Source organism: Urocampus carinirostris, chromosome 13 (assembly GCF_059441175.1).
Source record: "Urocampus carinirostris isolate Australia breed hairy pipefish chromosome 13, RoL_Ucar_1.0, whole genome shotgun sequence".
Classification (NCBI taxonomy): Eukaryota; Metazoa; Chordata; class Actinopteri; order Syngnathiformes; family Syngnathidae; genus Urocampus; species Urocampus carinirostris.
Window position 1 is genome coordinate 29,670,060 of NC_142361.1, and position 21,593 is coordinate 29,691,652.

The 21,593-nt window shown below is 42.1% G+C and overlaps 1 protein-coding gene across 1 annotated transcript; it reads right to left on the minus strand.

Moving 5' to 3' along the window:
* Positions 1-693: 693 nt before the first annotated feature.
* Positions 694-20,646, minus strand: gtpbp2a (GTP binding protein 2a). The gene is made up of 12 exons (XM_088351533.1): positions 20,225-20,646; positions 17,875-17,901; positions 16,699-16,883; positions 16,511-16,619; positions 15,069-15,266; positions 14,792-14,966; positions 10,201-10,420; positions 6,859-6,994; positions 4,876-4,934; positions 4,638-4,809; positions 4,398-4,562; positions 694-2,201 (listed from the first exon to the last, which is right to left on the minus strand). Exons 1-12 carry the CDS (start codon positions 20,420-20,422, stop codon positions 2,010-2,012), a joined length of 1,836 nt encoding a protein of 611 aa, XP_088207659.1. The 5' UTR covers positions 20,423-20,646; the 3' UTR covers positions 694-2,009.
* Positions 20,647-21,593: the final 947 nt, after the last annotated feature.

A 21,593-nucleotide genomic window follows, 5' to 3' on the forward strand; every position in this document is an offset into this window, starting at 1 on the left:
TCACAGCAACATAAAAATCCAACAAGAAATTGGTTAACTACTTCCCCCAATTCCTTTCTCTTCGTTTAGTTCAGAATTGCAGTAATCCGTTAACACTTTTGAATCAGTTATATTATACTATATGTTTTTTCTACTGTATATATTAACAATGGGTACTATGCCTTGTAATGATGGTAACCATGTAAAGAAGCTAGCAATTATCAAGAAATACGAAAAAGGCACGTGACTGGCTACCCTTGCCAAGTTGCATGGCGGTAACTATGATGAGCCAGACAGTTATTAGAGCAATCGATTCTTCAAAAGGTATGACAATCTTTGAAAGTGGAAGTTTTAAAATCGTCTTAATTTTTAATCTGCTGTCGCCTAATGCCCTACCCCCTCCATCCGACCAGTACTCCAATGTACCAGTACATATCAGTACTCGCCAGGCAAAGGGATGGTGTGAAACAGGGTTTTTTTTTACTTTTCTACTACTTCTAACGTTTGTCATAGATCTCCCCACTAGTATAAAAGTGATTTTAGAAAAGATACAGCATTGTTCTGTACCTCTCTCATAGCCCAGAATATTCTGTTTCTGTTGAATAAACTTTTCAGAAGAACTGCTCACAACCAGTATCTACTCCATCTAATCCAAACTTCTACATCTAATCTAAACTTGTACTCTAAATCTATTTATACATTTCGATTTGTGTGGGTGTGTTCGTATTTTACTTATAGACTCCGAAACAGCTACTGATTTCTGTGGAAATTTACACAGTTGTACTTTAGGGCTCTAGGAGTGTTGTAACCAAGGTTTTGTGTCAAGACCCTCAATAAATACAAACAAGATCAATAAGTGTGCCATGGCAATGCTGGGCATTCTATCTGGGGGCAGTGGTTTCCTGAAACGTGTGCATTACAATTGGCCATTTGACCGAGCGGTGCATGCATAGGCATTGCTCATTGGTGGTGAAAACTGGTGAGGTTGGCCGTTTGAATTGTTATCATTTTGGTGGCATTAGCTCCAGGCGGTGCTTCTTTCATGAGTGCCGGGCAGGAGGGGTTATTCGGCTCGCAAGTTATTTATGCGAGGTCATTTTCGGACGCGTGATCAGGGATGGGAATTCTGGCTCTTCTGAAGGAAATTGCACTTTCGGCCAGGCTCACTATCAACGCCAACAACCTAGGCCTAGGAGAATGCCCGGCTATGCCGAGCCATTCCGTTTGTGTTAAATGAATATGCGGAGGACGACAAGTAATTACCTTTCATATCCCGGGGGTCTACTGAAAATTATTCTTTAGACGTAATGCTCTTTAAAGGAATCAGAAATCAGCTGTTGGATGTATGTCATCAGTGCGAATGGGGGGAGCTCACAACCCAAAGGTTGTGCTTGGGATGCTATGTGACACTAATGTCTCCCAATTATTGTGACTTGGATTTATTTATTGATGGGTTGAAGCGGAGCTGTTAGCCTTATAAGTGAAAAAGTGACGCGTGAATATGGTTGTGGGGGAAAATAAATACTTTCTTTTTAAATTTTACAATAATATTGCAGCAATGATCTAGGAAAGGAAATTGGAGCAAGTTTGATATTGTCAGCATGAATACATTTAAAAAAATTCAGTTTGATTCCCATTATAAAAACTACAACCATGGTAAAATATTGTAAAACGGTATCACCAGATTTCTTCAATGTTTTTATGGAAATGCATTTTTCATTTATATTTTCACTTGCCAACACCAAATACTGCAATATTCTTTTTGGGTAAAAACGTCGTTGGGATGGTTTCTCTGCAAAATAATAACAAAAACTTTACCTTTATCCTGAAATGAATCAGTTTTAGAGTAGTGCAATACTTTGGGAGCTGAGTTGTTTGTCCCAGTGCAGCTGCCGTAACTCCTTTACACATTCACTGTTGTGTTTTTTTTTTTGTTTTCACGGGAACTTGCCTGTGTAAAAAAACGAAATACAAAACCAAAGAACGCTCGTGAGTTTTTGCAGGACGGAGATGTGCCGAGTGTTCACTTCCTAATCGTCATCTTCCTCTTCGTCGCTGTCCGGATCGTGTGAATATTGCGCGATGGGGTGAAGCTTGGTGATGTGGCCGACTCCCTTGGTGACGCCCTCCCTGAATAACACTTTGGCCCCCAGCTTTAGATACTCGGGATGCTTGAGGAATTTGAACTGGACGCCCGCCTTCTCCCCCGTCCTAAGCTCCTCCTGTAAAACGCCGAAAAGTTGGCAGTTTTAACACTTTTGCACATCATTTGTAAGACAAACATATTACAATACCTGTAACTTATTCACAGTTGGCCTACTTAAATAGAAAATAAAGATTTGATGTACACAGCAGTTAATAGCACTAAATGTCACATATACTACGCGGTATATGTTGGCTTAAATAAATACTGAGGAGTCTGTTGAACTAGGGTTACAAGTACATATTCAAATTTCTGAAAAGCGGGATGACACTTTACACCAAAAAACAATAGTGACCAGATGATGAAGGTGCTGTATCTGAGTCAGTTAAGGTAACTTCCCCTGCTACTGGTAACCTTGAAAACGAGTACTATTTGTATCATATGGGGAAGTAAAAGCCTTCTACCCAAAAACACCCCCTGGAGAGGGATGTGCGCCACCAGGCTGTACTTACCAGAGAAACACTATAGGAAACGGTGCCCCCAAGACCCTAGCGGTTAAGTGTTCCGTGAACTGTGATATCAAAGATATACAATAACTTTTTTTTACCGATACCCATAACCAATAATTATTTGGGTAGGGGGAATAATTTTGAGATGTTATTCAATGTTTTTTGTTGCTAGGATTTTTTTCTTCCTGTTCTTTTTTTAAATGCTTTTCTTCAAAGGGGGGCACCGTGCAATATTTGAACTAAATATCACTGTATTCTGTAGTTCAACACAAAACCAGTACTACAAACCACAAGGAAGATTACAAACTATGGAGACTCAAAGTGACCGAACTGCACCAATTTTTTTTTCTTTTGTGAGGTTTTTGGAATTTAAGGGTACCCACAACAGCAAAATGTTAGAAATTCATGTCAGCTGCCCATAATATAACCGTCAAAATCCTCATTCTCTGTTTCTGACCAGAACAGCTATGCTCAATCTCCATTAAAAGATTAGTTTTCTTCATTTTCAGAGTCACGTTCAGAGTCACTTTACGTAAGCCTGAACAGTTCCGCCCAAGCGTCGACAATCTATTTGTTTCATTGTAATTCGCTGTGAGTTTCTACGCCACCGTAGTCCTGGTCAAGGTGGGAAAATGATAGTTTCATGAAATGAAAGCACCAAGAAGATAACAATAACTTTTAAATTGCTAGATAGACTACGGCATTAAAATCTCTGAAGTCTTTCCCAAACAATGCATTGCATGTGATGTCAAGTCAGTGGCGGGGAGTCGCCCGGGGTGGCATTTTTACCATGACACATGGGACGCGGCACAAGATCTTCTAAAAAAAATGAAAAAAAATCAATGACAATAAAAGTGCACCACCAAGCGGGTTTGTATTATCTAACAACATATGTCATTGCCTATTGTCAAATGGGCGCCCCTTCGTTGCAGCTTTGATGGCCCTGCTTAATGCGAAGGGGGGCGGAGAGACTGAGGCTGAGACGAAGAAAAGCGTAGGGGAAGGGCGGCATGGGAGACACTTCACCTTTGACTGGAGGGGGAATAATGTCCGTATTACTACTATACATGAAAAAAATTGGCAGCTACTGTTTTATAAATAACAGACATTATTCATAACTTGAAAATACTGGCCAACTGCTGCCCATGTGTCTCACTCCGCCAGTTACAGTGGCTATGGCAGAAAGGAACTCTTTGGAACAAAAGTTGATAAAGTTGTACCTATGGTCAACCATGTCTCAGGAATGGCTCACTGGTCTTGCTGTTCTTAGCATAAATCACGAAATAGGGGAGCAGGTTTTAGTTTGTGTTTTCTTTTCATTATACAACTACATTTCCTAAAGTGGTGGGGGTCCTTTTCTGCTTGTTGTGGGAGACTTCTCGCAAAGACAGGAGAAGGCATAAAAGACCCAGGAGATCATATACATATCGTATTTACTCTGAAATGTGAACGATCTCACGATTTGAATATTTGAGGGGAAAACTCTGTTCCGCCTCCGGTAGCACAATAACTTTCAAATTGCTGGATACGCCAGAGCGTTATCATCCATAAGGACTTCCGCTAACAATTCATTGCGTGTGATGTCACGCGTCCTCTTCAGCGCAAGCGGTATTTGATGGCAATCACACAAGAGAGACAAGGTGCGCTGCACGATTTGAATAAAATCGGAGACTTATGTGCGGGGTATGGTCATAAAAATACGGTACTTCTTTACTGAATCAAAAAGAGCATTGGAATCCAATCAGCCTGTTTATTCAAGCACTCACCTTGCCATAGACGGCCTCCACAGTAGCGGTCTGCCTGACGTTACCTATGTGGACGGTCACCTGGAAGCCTTTGTGGAAAGTCTTGGAGTGAAAGAGCAGCACAATCTCAGCTTCGAATATCCAGCAGATGGTCGGGTCCATCTCTGGACTCACCATCACCATCCCCTGTTAAGTAAGAACAAGATGAGAAACACCGCATTGACCGACGAATACTCGCATAGACAAGTTACTGAGGCTCACCTTTCGCAATAACGTGCGGTTAAAATTTCCAAGCGCCAGCGTGGCAGCCTGTCCGGCACGGAGAACTCGGCATGCCGAGCGGTTCCTTTGGATGCTGCCCACAGTCAACTTGTGGAACCGGCCCGTATCCGTAGGCCCGACAACCAGATCGTCCCCCTCGCGGCAAACACCACTGCGATCCGAAACACGGTCAAAAACGCATTTGGGGCTTTTGATTGGTCATTGCAGACAAACTGACCTGGATAATGTCCCGCCCACCACCGTCCCCACTTCTGGCACAGTGTAGATTTCATCCACCTGAAAGACAGTCACAAATATTGCGATATCACTGGTACAATTGGTTCTAATTATGATCGAGGTGTGATAAAGCGAAGGCTTCAAGTATCAGTATTTATCTAAAATCAGCATTCTGGCTACTTCAAGGGGGCTCATCCTGTTTGGTTGTTTCTTGTTAAGGCAAATTATGCAAGCGACAAGATGAAATTTGGGAGTGGGCAGCCTGATTCTCTTGTATGGGTAAGGGAATGTTTCGCAACAAAGCTTAGAAGTCCTTGTCAAATAATGAAAACAATGCTTCTTTTAAACATCAGTGAGGCTGTAAGTGACCTCTGTTGAACATATAAATGTCATTCTATTAACGTATTTTCTGGACTATAAGTCGCTCCGAAGTATAGGTCGACTAGCCCAAGAAGCATAATTAGGAAGGAAAAACATACATAAGTCGCACGTGGAGTATAAGTCGGATTTTTTGTTTTTAAATCCAACACCAAAAACATGTCATCTTGAATTTAATACAAAAATACCATTGAGAATAACAGGCTGAATAAGTGTACGGTATACTACCGTGACGGTTGATACGAACATTTTTTAGGGATGTCGAAAAATATCCAGACATTGCTGTAAGTTAGATTTTGTATTGTGCACCCTTTTCGGAGTACAGGGCAGTACTTGAGTGCTTATTTTCACCGCTACCGGCGTGTAGCGCTGTGAGAGCTCACCCAGCATCCACCATGAAGAAATCCGTCTTCCCCTTCCCAGTTTGTCTGTAAACATACTATATTGTATCTCCAGCGCGCTAACAACTTTGACATTTGTATTGTTTAATATCTCGCGTCCATTCAATATGGTTGCTGTAAAGTGTAAAGAAGAGGCGAGCGTTTCTTTTGAAATGAAAGTGGAATAAGAAAGCTTGATGCGGTTGAGAAAATAGTCACTTTATTTCGGCCACTTTCTACTACAAAGGAGGAAGAGGCCAAATTCTTGAGGCTCATCTTCCAAAAGTTAGTTAAACGTAACTCTATTTATCTTTATAGAGCATATTATTTCATTAAATGTTTATTTTTTAGTACCAAACAATACAGGTTACTTATACAAGCCTTAAACATACTCATATATACCTTAAACATACATTCCATACAAAATTTAGCACTGAAGCAACTTACGAACAAATTCAACTTATGAACGATCGTCCGGAACGTATCTTGTTCGTAAGTAGGACAGCGTCTGTATGTGCATATATCTTAGACACGCTTGAATACGTGCGTTATGACATAAAATATTAAAAGTTATTTAGATAACTCTGGCATAAAGAACCTGCTTCCCAAACTATCAGCTTCACTTCAAATCACCAAATCCAATCCAATATTCATCCTCGGTGTCACTTTTATCAGTAAACAACTCCTCCAACTCGGGAGGTAGTGGAAGAAAAGCCGATTTCCTGCTTTTGCTTCAAAAAATGTCCCTCCATAACAGGGCATGGTTGAAATGATCAACACAGGCTTAGAGCGCCCTCTTGTGGTTTTGTGTTAAATTAACATGTTAAATGATATACAGTACCAGTAATAAAGATTTAAAACACAGCACATATGTTAAACAAACATTTGGAGGATGAAAAGTAATTCCTCTTAATATTGTTTTCTCATCCTGACAAGAAAAAGGGATTTTTTTTACAGATTACTGTTTTTCTCATGACAATGACGTATGTTTAATGATTAAATATATTGATGTTATAGGGTGTTTATTGATAGGTTGCAGAAAATTATGTTTTAGGGCTGAATATATATTTGTTCGTAGTGAGTAGAGCGTTACTTCTTTGATTAAGTCAGAGCACTTGCAAAGCTATTGCGGCGCCTCTAAACTCAGCAAACCTATTAAGTTGTCAAACAATTGTAAGTTCAAGATCCCCAAGAGGCAAGAGATTTAATCAATGTTAATCCTTTACCTGAAATTCTGTTAGCTGCTGCATTAGCTCTTCTTGCTCCTTGCTGTTGCTGAGAGGAGGAATAATGTTGAAGAAAACCTTGAGCAAGTCCAGATTCTCCCCTGACACACTGGACACCGTGAAGACAGGTGTCACGCTGCCGGGTGGAAAAGTCAAACCATTAACACACTGTATTTCTATTAGCACAAAAATACTGAAATGTTACGCCAAATGAGAGCAAGCAGCATATACAAAGTTTTTTACAGTGGTTCCCTCTTCATACGAGCTTCATTCTTTCCAGCATCGTGCTTGCAGCTTCTCTGAGTCAATTTTTCTGATATGAAATAATCAAAACTAATTGGTTCATTTGCGTCCTCCCAAAAGCATTCGAGTGAACCCCAAAAAGCTATTAAACCCATATTCTTGATTACTAACAACAAATTCAGATAGCAATTAAACATAAAAAAATACAGTAATAAGATAAATAAGCTTATATTATCAAAATAAAATGCGAGGTGATTTTGCGCTCTAACCGGAGAGGAAGTCAGCGTAACGGAGGTTTCTGCATGCTGCTGTAAAAAGGGTGGAGGGTGTTTGCAAGGCCGCGTGACGGAGAACCTGCATACCAGTCAATTTCCCCTGTATTTTATACATTTTTTGATCATTTTAAATTGTGTAGGCCATATAACAATTTTTATACTGGGGGGGAAAAAAGCATTAAAAAAGACAGATCTCGTCGTGCCTACTTCGGCTCTAATCCAGATCATCTGCTATTGGTAGCAAACGAGAATGCCATCATAAATTCCTTGTATTGTCACATCATTCTACATATTTTGTCTTGCTGTGAATAAATAGGTGCCGTGTAGTGTTTGTTAACCCCTTAACGGTCCATTAAAATTCGCCTAAAATCCAAATCCAAGACGTGCCCAAAGTAAATTGAAAGCTGTTCTTGAACCGTTTGGAGACTATGGACCGTTTTGATCTCTTAAAGGATGCACAAATGCTTTTAGGCAGATTTTTTTTCATGTGTCGGCATTATTGTGTTTTGGAGTAAATATTTCACTTGGTTGGATTCACTACTAGACTCTTGCGGATGTAAGGAGCCGATGGTTGCCTTATGATGCAAGATGACTGTCATGATTACCCAGGTGGAGTCACCTGGGGGAATCATGTGGCGCGCTGGAATGTGCTTCCTGATTGGTCAATGCTCCCCTTTTAAACGCGTTACACGGAGAACTTCTTGTCGGAGGATTAACATCTGTACCCCGTATGACGCTCCCGATTACCTGTGCCTTGTTTACCTGATTCTGCCTGCCTCCAATTCGACCTGCTTTCGTCCCACGCTACGATCCTCTCTTCAGTCCTGGTAAACTCGACCTGCCTTCGTCCCACGCTACGATTGGCTACGTGTCCCGAAGCTGTCTTCACAGCGTTGCTGCTGACGTTCGACGGTCATCGCGTCTCCCGCTAACCCTGTACGCTTCCCCAAATAAAGAATTGTACGAACACTCTGGGGTCTCCTGCTCTGTTCTGGTAATCCCTGACAGAATCCTCCGACCAGAATGGACCCCGCGTTCGTACATTTGCCCCCTGACCATGATAGCCTGAATCAGCAGCGCAATTCCCATTCAGAATGTGCAGTTCGGCAAGTCCTTTGCGACGTGGCGAAATTGGCTAAGGCACCTCCGGCCGTATGACTGCGCAATGACTCCCATGCCTGCCTGTTCGACTCCCATGCCTGCCTGTTCGACTCCCATGCCTGCCTGTTCGACCCCCATGCCTGCCTGTTCGACCCCCCTGAGTCTGGACTCTTCTGAATCTGACCCCCCTGAGTCTGGACTCTTCTGAATCTGACCCCCCTGAGTCTGGACTCTTCTGAATCTGACCCCCCTGAGTCTGGACTCTTCTGTATCCGACCCCCCTGAGTCTGGACTCTTCTGAATCCGCCTGTCCTGTCTGATTCTTCCTGTCCTGAGTTGACTCTCCTGATTTCCCTGTGTTACTCTGTGATGTGTCGTGGGTTTATTTTAATTTAATTTTATTTTTTTCCCTGGGCAACTTCTGGAGCCGTTCCTTGAGGGGGGGGTTCTGTCATGATTACCCAGGTGGAGTCACCTGGGGGAATCATGTGGCGCGCTGGAATGTGCTTCCTGATTGGTCAATGCTCCCCTTTTAAACGCGTTACACGGAGAACTTCTTGTCGGAGGATTAACATCTGTACCCCGTATGACGCTCCCGATTACCTGTGCCTTGTTTACCTGATTCTGCCTGCCTCCGATTCGACCTGCTTTCGTCCCACGCTACGATCCTCTCTTCAGTCCTGGTAAACTCGACCTGCCTTCGTCCCACGCTACGATTGGCTACGTGTCCCGAAGCTGTCTTCACAGCGTTGCTGCTGACGTTCGACGGTCATCGCGTCTCCCGCTAACCCTGTACGCTTCCCCAAATAAAGAATTGTACGAACGCTCTGGGGTCTCCTGCTCTGTTCTGGTAATCCCTGACAATGACGTCTTTGGTGAGCTGTGCCGGATTAGTTTTCAGCTATCTTGTTTTAGACTGATTGTGATGTTTTTTTAACAAGTAGAAATGGTCATCATATCTTGAATTAGGGCGGCATTAGCTCGTCTTGGGATCAGGAGGTCGCAGGTTCGATTCCCGGCTCCTTGTTACATGTCGAAGCGTCCTTGGGCAAGACACTTAATCCCTAACGCCCTCGATAGCAGGTAGTTGCCTTGCATGGCTGATGCTGGTATCGGTTAGTTAGTGTGTAAAAGGGAAAAGTGTGAAGCACATTGTGAAGCGCTTTGGGGGGTTTTCATAGACTTGAAAAGTACGATATAAATGCAGACCATTTACATTTACATTCAATCCCATGGGTTTAAGCTTTCCATTGATATGTAGCATGATGAATTTCAGTGCCTGGTAACATCGTACAGACACATATTTGCTTCTCAACAGTCAGACGGCAAGCAGTCAAAACTTTAAGGGGTTAATGTAAGCATTAACATGGGGCACAATTGACTGAGGTTGATTGGCATGGGATCAAAAGACTGTTGATAATACATAAGCACTAACCGTAGACGTAAAATTAAAGTTACTGTAACTTTACATGAACGTACATATTTAAACATTTTACAGCCCAATTACTTTTTCGTATAGTAGTTTGCCTGCACAAACTGGAATGCTGATTCTGTTGGTGAGCGGTCATGAGTGGTCTTGGTAGCCTCTGAGACCTGGATTTTCTAATGTATAGCAGGAACATGTTGTTGCGAATATCATTCGTATACCGAAATTCTTGTTTGGAGGTGCTCGTATAAAGAGGTACCACTGTACTTGTGTTGAATTTGAGAGGTTGGTACACACTTGGGGGATTGTGCAAACTGTTGAGCAGCAGCAACGCTATCATCGGCTGTGGCCACCACCATGGGCACCTTGTTGCAACCCGGTTGTTTGAGGACTCTTTCGAGCTGCCGTACTGTTCGTTCCACAGCGGCACGAGTGCATAAGTCCACTTTGCTGATGACGATAAAGATAGGAACTTTCAAAGCCAAGGCCAGGCCCAGGTGTTCCCTTGTGGTGCCCGCTAAAAACAAAGACGGCGATCATTAAGTACATATGACAGATATTGTTTCGTACAGACCTGTGCAGTTTTGTGTATGTGGTATGCTACATGATGGCTGAGTGGTCAGAGGCACTATGTCCATGATGCGGTCTCTCTTGAGTCGTGAGTTCAATTTGTACCTCTGACAGGAATTCTTGATGACCAAGACTTATTTATCGTAGTGACTAAAGTCCCTAGCGACCAGTACAGTTCAGTGTACGCAAATTGTATTGATTTTAATAGACAAAGATGAATTTGTCGCACTGGCAAAGGATCTGTATGTGTTTGTAATATCAGCATGTAAAGCAGCTGAGTTTTAGTACATGCTAGGGTAGCAGAGATGTCAAAAGTGGTTTTGCGGTCTCTATGGAGTCATAGGTTTTGAATCTCTCTGCGTCCAACATATGTCTGGATGGCCATGCGGTCGAAGGCACTGCTTTAAGACCTCAGCCTTGTCCAGTTCTGACAATCACATTCTATGACTGAGATAAATTCTTCATACAGACCAATTAAATTCGGTGTATGTAAATTTTAAAACCGAGAACAGAATATGTCGGCATGGCTGAGCGGTCGAAGGCATGGCATGGGTAAAAAAAAAAAACATTTCTGAGAACAATTTTTCATGAGACACAAAATTATCCTACTGACCAGTGCAATTTGGTGTATGTAAATTTCAAGAATAGCTTCAATCCTTGTTGGGATAGCCAGGTTGTTCAAAGCGCTGTGAAAAAAATTGCAGTCTCTATGTACATCCCATTTCTGACATCAGTTTTCAATGACTTAAATAAATTTAACGTGCTGGCTAGTGCAGTTTGGTGTACATACATTTCGAGAATAAGTCCAAATTGTGTCAAGAGGGCCAAGTGGTCCAAGGCGTTGCTTTAGGGGCCGGTCACACAGACATTTGTGGCTGAATCACGGCCAGAAATTTCTGACTTTGAGGCGGACGCTATAGGACGCATTGAGATCGCCATTCAGACGAGTTACGGCAGTGCATAACACGAGGTCGGAAATTCGCGCGCGGGTGGCAGCGCGATCTCGAGAGCGCGTGGACACAGCCTTTCACGAGTTTATCGAGGCTGGACCGCGGCCGTAAACTTCTGGCCGTGAAGCAGATGTCGTTGGGCGCTGTTGGACGTTTTGAGACCGCCATATAGACGAGATAGAGCAGTGCTTTACTCGCGGTCGGAAATTTTCACGTGGTTGGCCGCGTTCAAAACTTTTGAGCTGCTCAAAAGTTTGAGCACGTGTTAAACCGCGTGCCGCACACGTGGTCAACACGAGGTAATGACGCGGAAATGACGCGGAACGACGTGCTCTGGCCGCAGCCAGGGCGTAGTTACGCATGGGTAGGACGGGAAATTTCAGCGGGTAATCGTGGGCGGAGCATGGTAATAGCATGTTCTGCGCCTGTATCGCGGTGTTATTACGTGAAATTAGCGTGTTACGCGTGTGACAGTCAAACGCCTTTCTCCGCGTATATACAGCGCGATTTGCCGAGCACACCATTGTGCTCGTGACGTCAAGGGGGTGAACATGGATCACCGTCAGCGTAGTTTCTCTTCATTTCGAATAAATCTTTCGGTGCATTAACAATGGTCGTAGCAAGGCTTTGATGCTAGGTCCTTAGCCTGGCCTTTTGGCCGAGAGTAAGAGTTCCGGCACCTAAGCTTTGTAACGTGTTATGAACTGATCGATAATGAATAATTAGAAAAATAGATAAAACAATTACCCTCAATAAACCCCTCCCCGTCAGCGTAGTGATCTCGTCTTAACCCATATTTATTTCTTGACATTTCTTATCAAGATAATAAAATAAATATGATGCCATAGCTTGAAATCTTGATATTCACGGGACTGTGACTAGAGCGTTTATGAATTCTACAGCCCGATAAATACATTCCTGCCGAGATTGGGCACAACACCGGCTCGGGAGCTTTTATACCCGTGGTCCACACGAGAAAATGACGCAGAAATGACGCGATGAGGAAGCGGAACAGTCGCCGGCGTCTTTTTTCCGGCCATACCACAGACGAACGGCGGGTTGTCAAATTTTGCGCATTTTCCATCCCGGGCAACCACGGGCAAAAAAAACCCGCAAAATTTTAGCCGTGATTCAGCCGCAAATGTCTGTGTGACCGGCCCCTTAGGATTGCAGTCTCTTCAGAGGTGCGCCTTCAAATTTTACTCCTTACAATTAATTTCCATGGCTGAGATAATTGTACTGACCAGTGCAGTTAAGTGACAGAAATTCCAAGATTGTGCACTATCCATGTATGGATGGCCAAGCGGTTTAAGGTGCTCTGATGAGGTTGCAGTCTGTTTTTCAGTTGTGGATTCATATCCCACTTCTGACAATCACTTTCTATGACTGAGAATAATCTATTGTACTGACCAGTGCAATTCAGCAACAAAAATTTCAAGAATGAATGTGATTCACATTAGGATGGCTGAGGGGGCCAAGGCGCTGTATTAAGGTTGCAGTCTATTCAGAATGTGGATTACAATCTTACTTCTGACAACTATTTTCCATGACTGAGATAAATATATTATACTGACCAGTGCAGTTCAGCGACATAAATTTCAACGAATTTCAAGAATTACTACAACTTATAGCAGGAGTGGTCTAAAGTGCTTCTGACAAAAAGTTCCTAATGACAAAAAGTCCTTATCAATCAATTTTTTATACTTATCAGTGCAGTTGATGTCTGTGGATTTAAAATACATTATAAGGCACTGCGTTTAGGTTGAAGTCTCTATAGGGGCGTGTGTTCAAATCGCATTTCAAACAGGAATTATTTATAACCGAGACGAAAACTTTAGGAGCTATTGAATGTGTCATGGGCAGCACGGCGGCTGCGTTGTTAGTGAGTTCGCGGCAAAGTTTTGAGGTCATGGGATCAAATCCAGCTACCAGCCTTCCTGTGTGGAGTTTGCATATTATCCTCATGCTTGCGTGGGTTTTCTCTAGGCACTTCGGTTTCTTAACAAATTCCAAAAACATGCACGTCAGGTTAATTGGCCGGTCCTAATTGTCCTTAGGTGTGAGTGAGTTGTTTGTTTCTGTGTACCCTGTGACGGTCTGGCAACCAGCCCACTGCCTGAAGATAGCTGTGATGGGCTTCCACACCGTGACATTAGTAAGGATAAGTGGTGCAGATAATGGATAGATGAACATATCATAATCAGCACTTTCTAATGCAGTTCGGTATATACCAGTTTCATTCGGGGTGTCTGCTGAGCGCACCCCTAGAACCAATTGTCCATTCCGCATGTGTTGGTAATATCAGCATGTAAAGCAGCTGACAGGGATATTCTATTTTTAAACCTGGCACTGCTGGCAACTGTGTTAGGTTGGTTACATAAGGTCAGATTTCAAGTTATTACCTATCAGCTGGTTGGCTCAACAAATTTAGTCAAGGATAAAAAGGACTAATTTTACACATGTACTACATTAAATGGCAATTGATTTCTGTATAATGGCTACTAGAATTACAGAAGGGAGCAGGTGTTGGAAAATTAGTGTCATACAATTTCCAGTCACACACATCAGCCTCCAGAGAGTCACACTGCCTTATATATATCAGCCATCCAGACATTGACTTTATTGTAGTTTAAATACACAAATAGGGCCATTTTTATTTTCCATTTTAAAATCATCTATTATGTTTTCAGAGCAAAATCAAGATATTCTATAAAGAATGTGTGCTCTTTTAAATCATTGAATTAAAAATACACTAGTTACGAAAAGCAATGACACTCCAAAAAAGTCACAACCACAAAGCATGGTAAACGAGACAATAGTTAAAAACAAAAAAAATCTGGTTGTCATCTAATTAACTAAAAATAACTAGGTGTTGTTTCGATGCCAATCGTCTATTATTTGCAGTAAACAGACCAAATCACCAATGTTACTTTTGATTGTAATAAAATGGAAGACTAATATTGATGATTTGGTAAATTAGAGTATTAAATGTCAGTGCTGCTGCTTTTATGATCGCTCCTATGAAGGCTTACAGGTCAAGTACCTGGCCATTTTATGAGCTACAGTTAGGGCCTGTATCCACAAAAGCATTTTCCCGCTCTGAGCGAATTGTTCCAATTGCTTGTAATGACAGCGGCGAGTTTTTACACTGTGTTGAAAATGCCTGTAGTGCAATGAGGCACTGGGCGGTGAGAAACCTTTTTTTCTGGTCGTTGAAAGTAAAAGAATGTTCAACTTGGGGAAAACACGTCTCTTTTTAAAGTCACCCAGCAGTCTGATTACAGTGCAGGCGGAGCGGGACAAACACTGCAACAACCGAGTGTCATCACAGGGAAGGTGCTAACTGACCTCCAGTCCTAGTCACTTACCAATGCCGGTATTTGCACTGACAACGAGCATGGCGAAATCAGGGCAGTAGCTGGTGAGGCCAAAGATGGTGGTCTTCAAGTATTTGTGGTGACCCGCCAGATCGATGAATGTGATCATTTTTGAAGCATTTTCACAGATCTCCTCAGGTGTTCGAGACTCGCTGTAGTTTACTACCTAGAAAAAAACAGGCATTTATTGCCCTTTATTCTTAAAAACTTACTATACATTTATCTTTGCCTCCAAAGTCAAAATGTTCATTGATTATTTTTTTCCCACCTCTCCTTTGCTGTTGAAACCCAGGATCTCAAAGCTGATGCTAGATGTTCGGCCCGTCTGGATTTCATGGAGATGCCTGAAAAGGTTGAGTCGCGCTCTTCCTCGGCCATTATCCAGCTCGCCTTGCGTCAAAACCCCCAGCAGGGTCGATTTACCTGAGTCCACATTACCGAGTACTGCAACCCGTAGGTCCAGGAACTGCAGGAAAAATAAAATTAATCCAGTAATCCCTTGCTGTTTGGCAGCGTTAGTGCATTGGCAGCGTTAGTGCATTGCGGTTTGAAAAATGATCATTACAAAATGTAGACACATTCAACAAAAATGTAAACCCTTCTTTCTGTGTACTGCATGCATGCACACTCACAGCGCACATTTTTTTTCCCAGTCTGGGTGCCGAACTGTGCCATTGTGGCCCGCCTCAAATGAACGGCACTAAGTGACAGTGATCCAATATCTACAGTCGACTATTGCTGCGAGTTGGGGCAGCAAGAGTTATTTTTGTCAGTCCTGGCCGCCATTTTATTGCCATTCTGTTTATCAACCCTTGAGTAAACTACACTCATGCAGAAGGCATTTTTGTCTGCTGTTATGGCCAGCCCAAGATATAATGCACGGTTTTGGCCGCAATCTATTATCCAGTCAACTACGGCTGAAAGGATGGGCAGGAAAAGGAATTTATTTTTTCTAGTTCAGGTTGCTGAAGCGTTCCATTGTGGCACACCTAAAATAAACTACTGTTTTGTGTTATCCATGATGCCCAGTCGACTATTCCCGAAAGCGAGTGCCACGAGAGCAAAAGTGTGTCATGCGTAGCAGCCTTTTTTCCCCCAGTTCTTTCCACCTAAAATGACCAGTGCAGCTGCAGTCTTCAAACGCCAATCCTGTATTGCTGCGAGCAGGAATCGGCAGGGGGCCTTTTGTCGAGAGGCCAGCCCAAAATGTAATGCACAGTTGTGTCCATTTTCTCCAGTTAACTATGGCTGAGAGTGTGGGCAGGTAAAATGCATTTTTTTTCCAGTTCTGATCAATGAAAAGTGCCATTTTGGCCTGCCTAAGATGAACTGCACTAGTGTGACTACCATCCATTATTCAAAAGGCTACCATTGCTACCAGCAAGGTTGAGAAAGCAAATTTATGTAATGCATGGTGGTTCAATTCATGAACAACACATGTGCGACCACGTTCCATTATTCACAGTTGATTATTGCTGCGAGTGGGTACCATCAGAAGAAATTTTGTCATGCCAAGCGGCATTTCTTTGCTGTAAAGTCCACTAAAAATAAGCTGCACTTGTTAAAAATGAGGAGGGAAACTTATTAGCGGATTTCGTTTATCGCGGGGGGTTCTGGTCCCCAATAATTGCAAATGATGAGGGGTTAATGTACTGCATTTGACCAGAGATAAAAACCATGAATCATTGTCTTCATTCTAGTCTTGCTAACCTGCTGATCATCTGGCACTTTACGAATGAGGACTTCAGCGATGGTGAGTTGCTGATCAGTGTCGTAGTCCACCTCTGCGTGTCGAAGGATTGTGATGTCAGCCCCAACTCTGATGGAGAAAGAAACACGCTGGTAAAATATCAATGTGTAACACAGTATAGACAGGTGGACGGGTTTTTAAAGCTCACTTCTCAGCCATCTTATGCAGAGTTGTGAGGGACGCCTTCATGTCCTCCTGGGGGAGTCCCACCAACATGCCATTGTCCTCCACCCCGATCTGATATACAGCTTCGCCGCGACCCTCCTGGAGCCGCCATTTCATTTGCGTCACCAGGTGCTCAAAACGGCTTTGGGTTGGATCCACCAGCTTTAGCTAAAAAGGATGTGTACATATTACAGAAATGAACAACCCGATTCTACTGTTGTAGTTGCTAATCCGTGTCAGTGTTGAATTTCCACATATGAGACGACAAAAATAGACTTGTAAAAATGTCAACCTACAAATGTTCTTCACAATCTAACCTCATTGTGGGCTTTGCTTTAATGGCTGAACTAAAGTGTGTGATTTTAGGTTGTAAAAAGCAGATAAAATATTCAAACATTTTAGACAATGTTATTGCAAACAGTGAACACATATTCAAACTCAGATCCAACCAATGGCATATGATCTGAAATGGTCTGCATATCTATTAAGGCTCATGGAAATAACGAATAAAATAAATACAAATGATAATGTAGATTGTAGCCTTTAACTGCATTCAATTTTTATTCATAAAATTGAATATGGGTGTAAAGCTTTATGGATCCTAAGTTTAAAAAAACACTACACTAAAAAAAAGATATTTACTTGACAAAATACCCCAAAAATACCTAATGTTTTTTTATTTTGTTTTTTTTACAAGGGAAATAATGTATATCCCTACTGAAGTGTGTTGCTGGATTAAACCCCGCAAGACCACCAGGATTGCAGGTGACGCCACCCAGCCATCTCATAGCCTCTTCAACCTGCTGCCATTAGGGAAAAGACTGCAGATTTTCAAAACAGCTTTGTCCATCAAGCTGTCAGGACTCTGAACTCTCTCCCTGCCATACCACCTCTCACCCCTCTGTCTTTTGAATGCAATACTGCTCTATTTACATTGCGGCTATACTTTGCACAAAAAGAAAATTTTCTGCTATTTGTCCTTGCTGCTATCTGTTATTTGTATTGTGCCTTATCGCATGCTTGCAAGTAATTTCATCCATGCTGTACGTTGTGCATCTAGCATATTTGACAATTATGTTGAAGTTGAAATTAATTAAATCAGCAAGTCAACCTTTATTTGATGTGTTATTGTGGCATTGATCTGCATGAAAAGGCTTACCTTATATTCTATATTCCCTTCTTCTACCTGGGAGATAAGAACAGAACATCAGTTACACAGAAAGAAAGTTTGTAAATTTGTCTATAATAAAAACACAAAACAGCTATTAAGTTTCATGAACACCATGACTGTTTGAAAGCTGAGCTGAACACTATTACTGAAAGAAAGAGTGTTTCAGACCATTCAGTTGGTGGTCTATACTATTCAAAAACTTGATCAATTATACCCGGCAAAATAAAATGTTACGGTATGATTATTTCAAAAATCCAGTTCACACCAGAGATGTTCTATGCTCACATTGTTGATTTATTGTTTCAAAAACTACTGTCATGAAAGTACATATCGACCCCACACCTAATAATGACGATGTTACAAACATGTGTCAGATTCCATTCCATAAAACTCTTTGCTACAAAAATGGAACGGCCATAAAACTTGGACCAATTTGACCCTCATTTCTGTGTTGTTTTACACATAGCAAAATAAGAGACATTTTGGTATAAAAGAACCTATTTTTTTTATTCTAAACAAAAAGATATATACATTTTTGTAGGGTTATTTCTACAAAACTGTTGAAAAAAAGTTTTCATAGTGTACTTAGCCATTCATTTGCTTACTATTACCAACATTCTACATTTTCAATGTTATTTAAAAACTCCAGATAGGGGTAATTTCTTAAACGTTCACTTCACACATATAACAACAATGTAACTACACTAAACAGTTGAATAAAAAAATACTGACGTTTCGATCAAAAATCGACCAACCCAATAGTTGGGTTCATTTGACTGAAAATTTCGTGTCATTTATCAGAAACAAACTCCACAAAAATGGTTTAATCTTGTAGCTTTTGGACGAAAGACATCTACAAAAAATAGGTTTTGGTTTGTTATTTTGTTTAAAATAATACACCCAAAATTACATCATTTTAAAGCTATCAGTCAGAGTCATATTATTTAGAACAGGGGTCCCCGAAGTGGTGCCCACAGGCACAAGGAAGATACCTAATAACAAAAGTAGCCCATAGTCTGGTTTTGAAAATAGTAGTCCAGTGGTGGATCATTGTGATTTGCCAGGAATGCTTGCTGGCATGGTATTTTAGTGGTTGACTGGGTCTATTTTACCCAAGCTGGTGATTAGAACCTGGTAATAACATAATAACAGTAATACCATTTTTTAGAAACATGTGATCAAACTTTTAGTCCTTTGTGGTAATCAGTAAAAAAGGAGCCCTCTGCTTCAAAAATGTTGGTGACCTCAGGTTTACAACAACGCAAAAAATTGGGTCGTTCTGTGTAAAACAACCCAGGAAAATTGGTCGAATTACAACCATGTTCTGCGCTGCTAATTGTCACTAGGGTCGCAGGGGTGCTGGAGCTCATACGAGCACTCTTTGACCAGTGAGACACACTGAATCAGGTGCAAGCAAGTCGCTCACTCATTCAAACCCAGGGACAATCTACCCTATTACCCTATTAACCTGACATGCACGTTCTTGGAATGTAGGAATAACCCGGAGTGCCCGGTGGAAACCCACACATGCATGGGAAGAACATGCAGGAGGGATCAGGGCCCACTCCTCCACACAGATCTTCTCTAGTCAGTCAGGTTTCTGGGCTGTTGCTGAGAGACACGGAGTTTGAGCTCTCTCCAAAGATATGCCACGAGATTGGGTTCAGGTCGGGAGACTGGCTTGGGCCATGCTAGAACTTTGATATGCTCTTTACAAAACCCCTCCTTGGTTTTCCTGGCCGTGTGCTTCTGTTCGTTTTCGTGTTTGAAAACCCAGCCACGACCCATCTTCAATGCTCTGTCTGAGGGAAGGAGGTTGTTTCCCAAAATCTCACAATACACGATCCCAGTCAACCTCTCTTTAACACAGTGCATACTCCACACAGAGAGACTTCGGTAACTGGAATTGAACCCGGAACCTCCGCACCGTGGCCAGCCCCACACAACCACTGTTATTGGGTCAAATTGATAAGTAATAAATATTTGGTTGCTCGATTTTTAACCCATAAGTCAATTGTTCACCTGATTATATAACTATACAACATAAAAGTAAACAGAATGTCTGCCAGAGAGGCGGTAAAAATATCGTTGTAAGTGATATCTGTACAATACGATACGTCGTGTATCACACTATTTACAAACACAGCTAATGCTAACAGGCGAACTGTGTTAACTCTGAAAAACGTTTTATGAACAATAAAAAACTTGTATAAGTCAAATTAGCGAACTTAAAGTAATCACGGTATGCTAACACAAAAGGTTTTTTTCGTCAATAAAAATATTGTTTTCAATGTGTAATAACATGTTTATCCAGCGTTACTCATGGGGCAAGCGTTACCTCAGGGGGCAGAAAAGGAGTGTTGTTGCTCGCTTTGTAGCTGCGAAAGTGTCTTAAATTCGGTTTTCTCTTCTTGGCAGAAGCCTTTTTGGGTGCAGGGGGCTGTCTGCAACCATCCCCCGGGTTCACTTCGGTCCGAGAGCCGCCGCAGTCGTGTCCATTTTCCGCAGAAAACAACTCGGACACCCGCGCGTCCATAAGCCGCCTGGTGAAGGGACGAAGGGACTGGGGAGGGGGCTTAATAATAAACACCCCAGGGAGGAAAATTCAAGTTGTTTAGCACTCTTAGTCCCTGGAAGAGGGGTTATTTTTGGTTGAGGACCCCCAGCCCGATGAAAAGGCACCTTGGAAGTATTTGTAAACAAAAAATAACCGGGGTGGAGAGAAACTGGTTTTGAGTTTTCTCAAGAGCACGTCACACTGTGTAACGTCATCATAGACGAATGTTTTCTCATCAGAGGGCAACGCGAGAGGGCGGCGAGCCATCATTTCGTAGGTTAACCTAATAAGCACCGCCCGTGTCAGCTATCGAGGTGATTTTCAGCGCGCGTACACTTTCCAGCCCAAGACACTTTGCAGGGCTTTGCGTCAGCCAACGAGGAAGCGAATGTTTGTCAACAAGACTGACGAAAGTTTGCATTTAAGTGTGAAATTCATATATTTGTGTTTTCAAACTGCAGACAAAGGGAAATAAGATGTTTATTCATGTAGATTTCAGGGCAATTAGGTTTAATGAACAGAGTTGTTCATAAATGTTTTGAAAGCATACTACTACATAATACTATACTACATAATAATACGATTTCTGTAGCTTATTTAATATTATAACCAGCATACAAGCCCCAATTCCCCATTTTAATGAAGAAAACATTTTCCAAACATTGATTTAATTGTCACAGCAATCTAGCAATATGGCCTTTTTAAGGTCAATGATTTTCTTAATTCTATTCCATCCAACCATTTTCTGCACCGCTTATCCTCAGTAGGGCCGCATGGGTGCTGGAGCCCATCTCAGCTCTCTTCGGACAATGGTCATGGGACACCCTGAACTGGTTGCCAGCCAGTCGCAGGTTATTCTATTCTAACAATAGAATTAGAATATACTAGAACAGGGGTCGCCAACCTTTTGTAACCCGGGAGCTATTTTTTTGTTACACACTAGTGAGAAGGGCAACCACTTTGAAATGCATTTCTAAAATAGCAACTTATGTTAATACTTTCTCGTTTCTGTCATGATTACCGATATGATGCACCTGTACCCGCTACTTTGGCGCCAACTGCCTCCGACTCTGATTGGCTCCCTGTCACTATTTAAACCAACGTCTTTTTGTAACCTGTTGTCAGTCCGTCTGCAAACCTCAGTATACTC

Coding starts and splice junctions, on each gene's coding strand:
- gtpbp2a (XM_088351533.1), bottom strand. CDS start 20,422: ATGGACGCGCGGGTGTCCGAGTTGTTTTCTGCGGAAAATGGACACGAC. Junction 16,884..17,874: donor AAGGGAATATAGAATATAAG/GTAAGCCTTTTC, acceptor CATCCTTTTTAG/CTAAAGCTGGTGGATCCAAC. Junction 4,935..6,858: donor AGCAGCTAACAGAATTTCAG/GTAAAGGATTAA, acceptor ACTGTCTTTCAG/GTGGATGAAATCTACACTGT.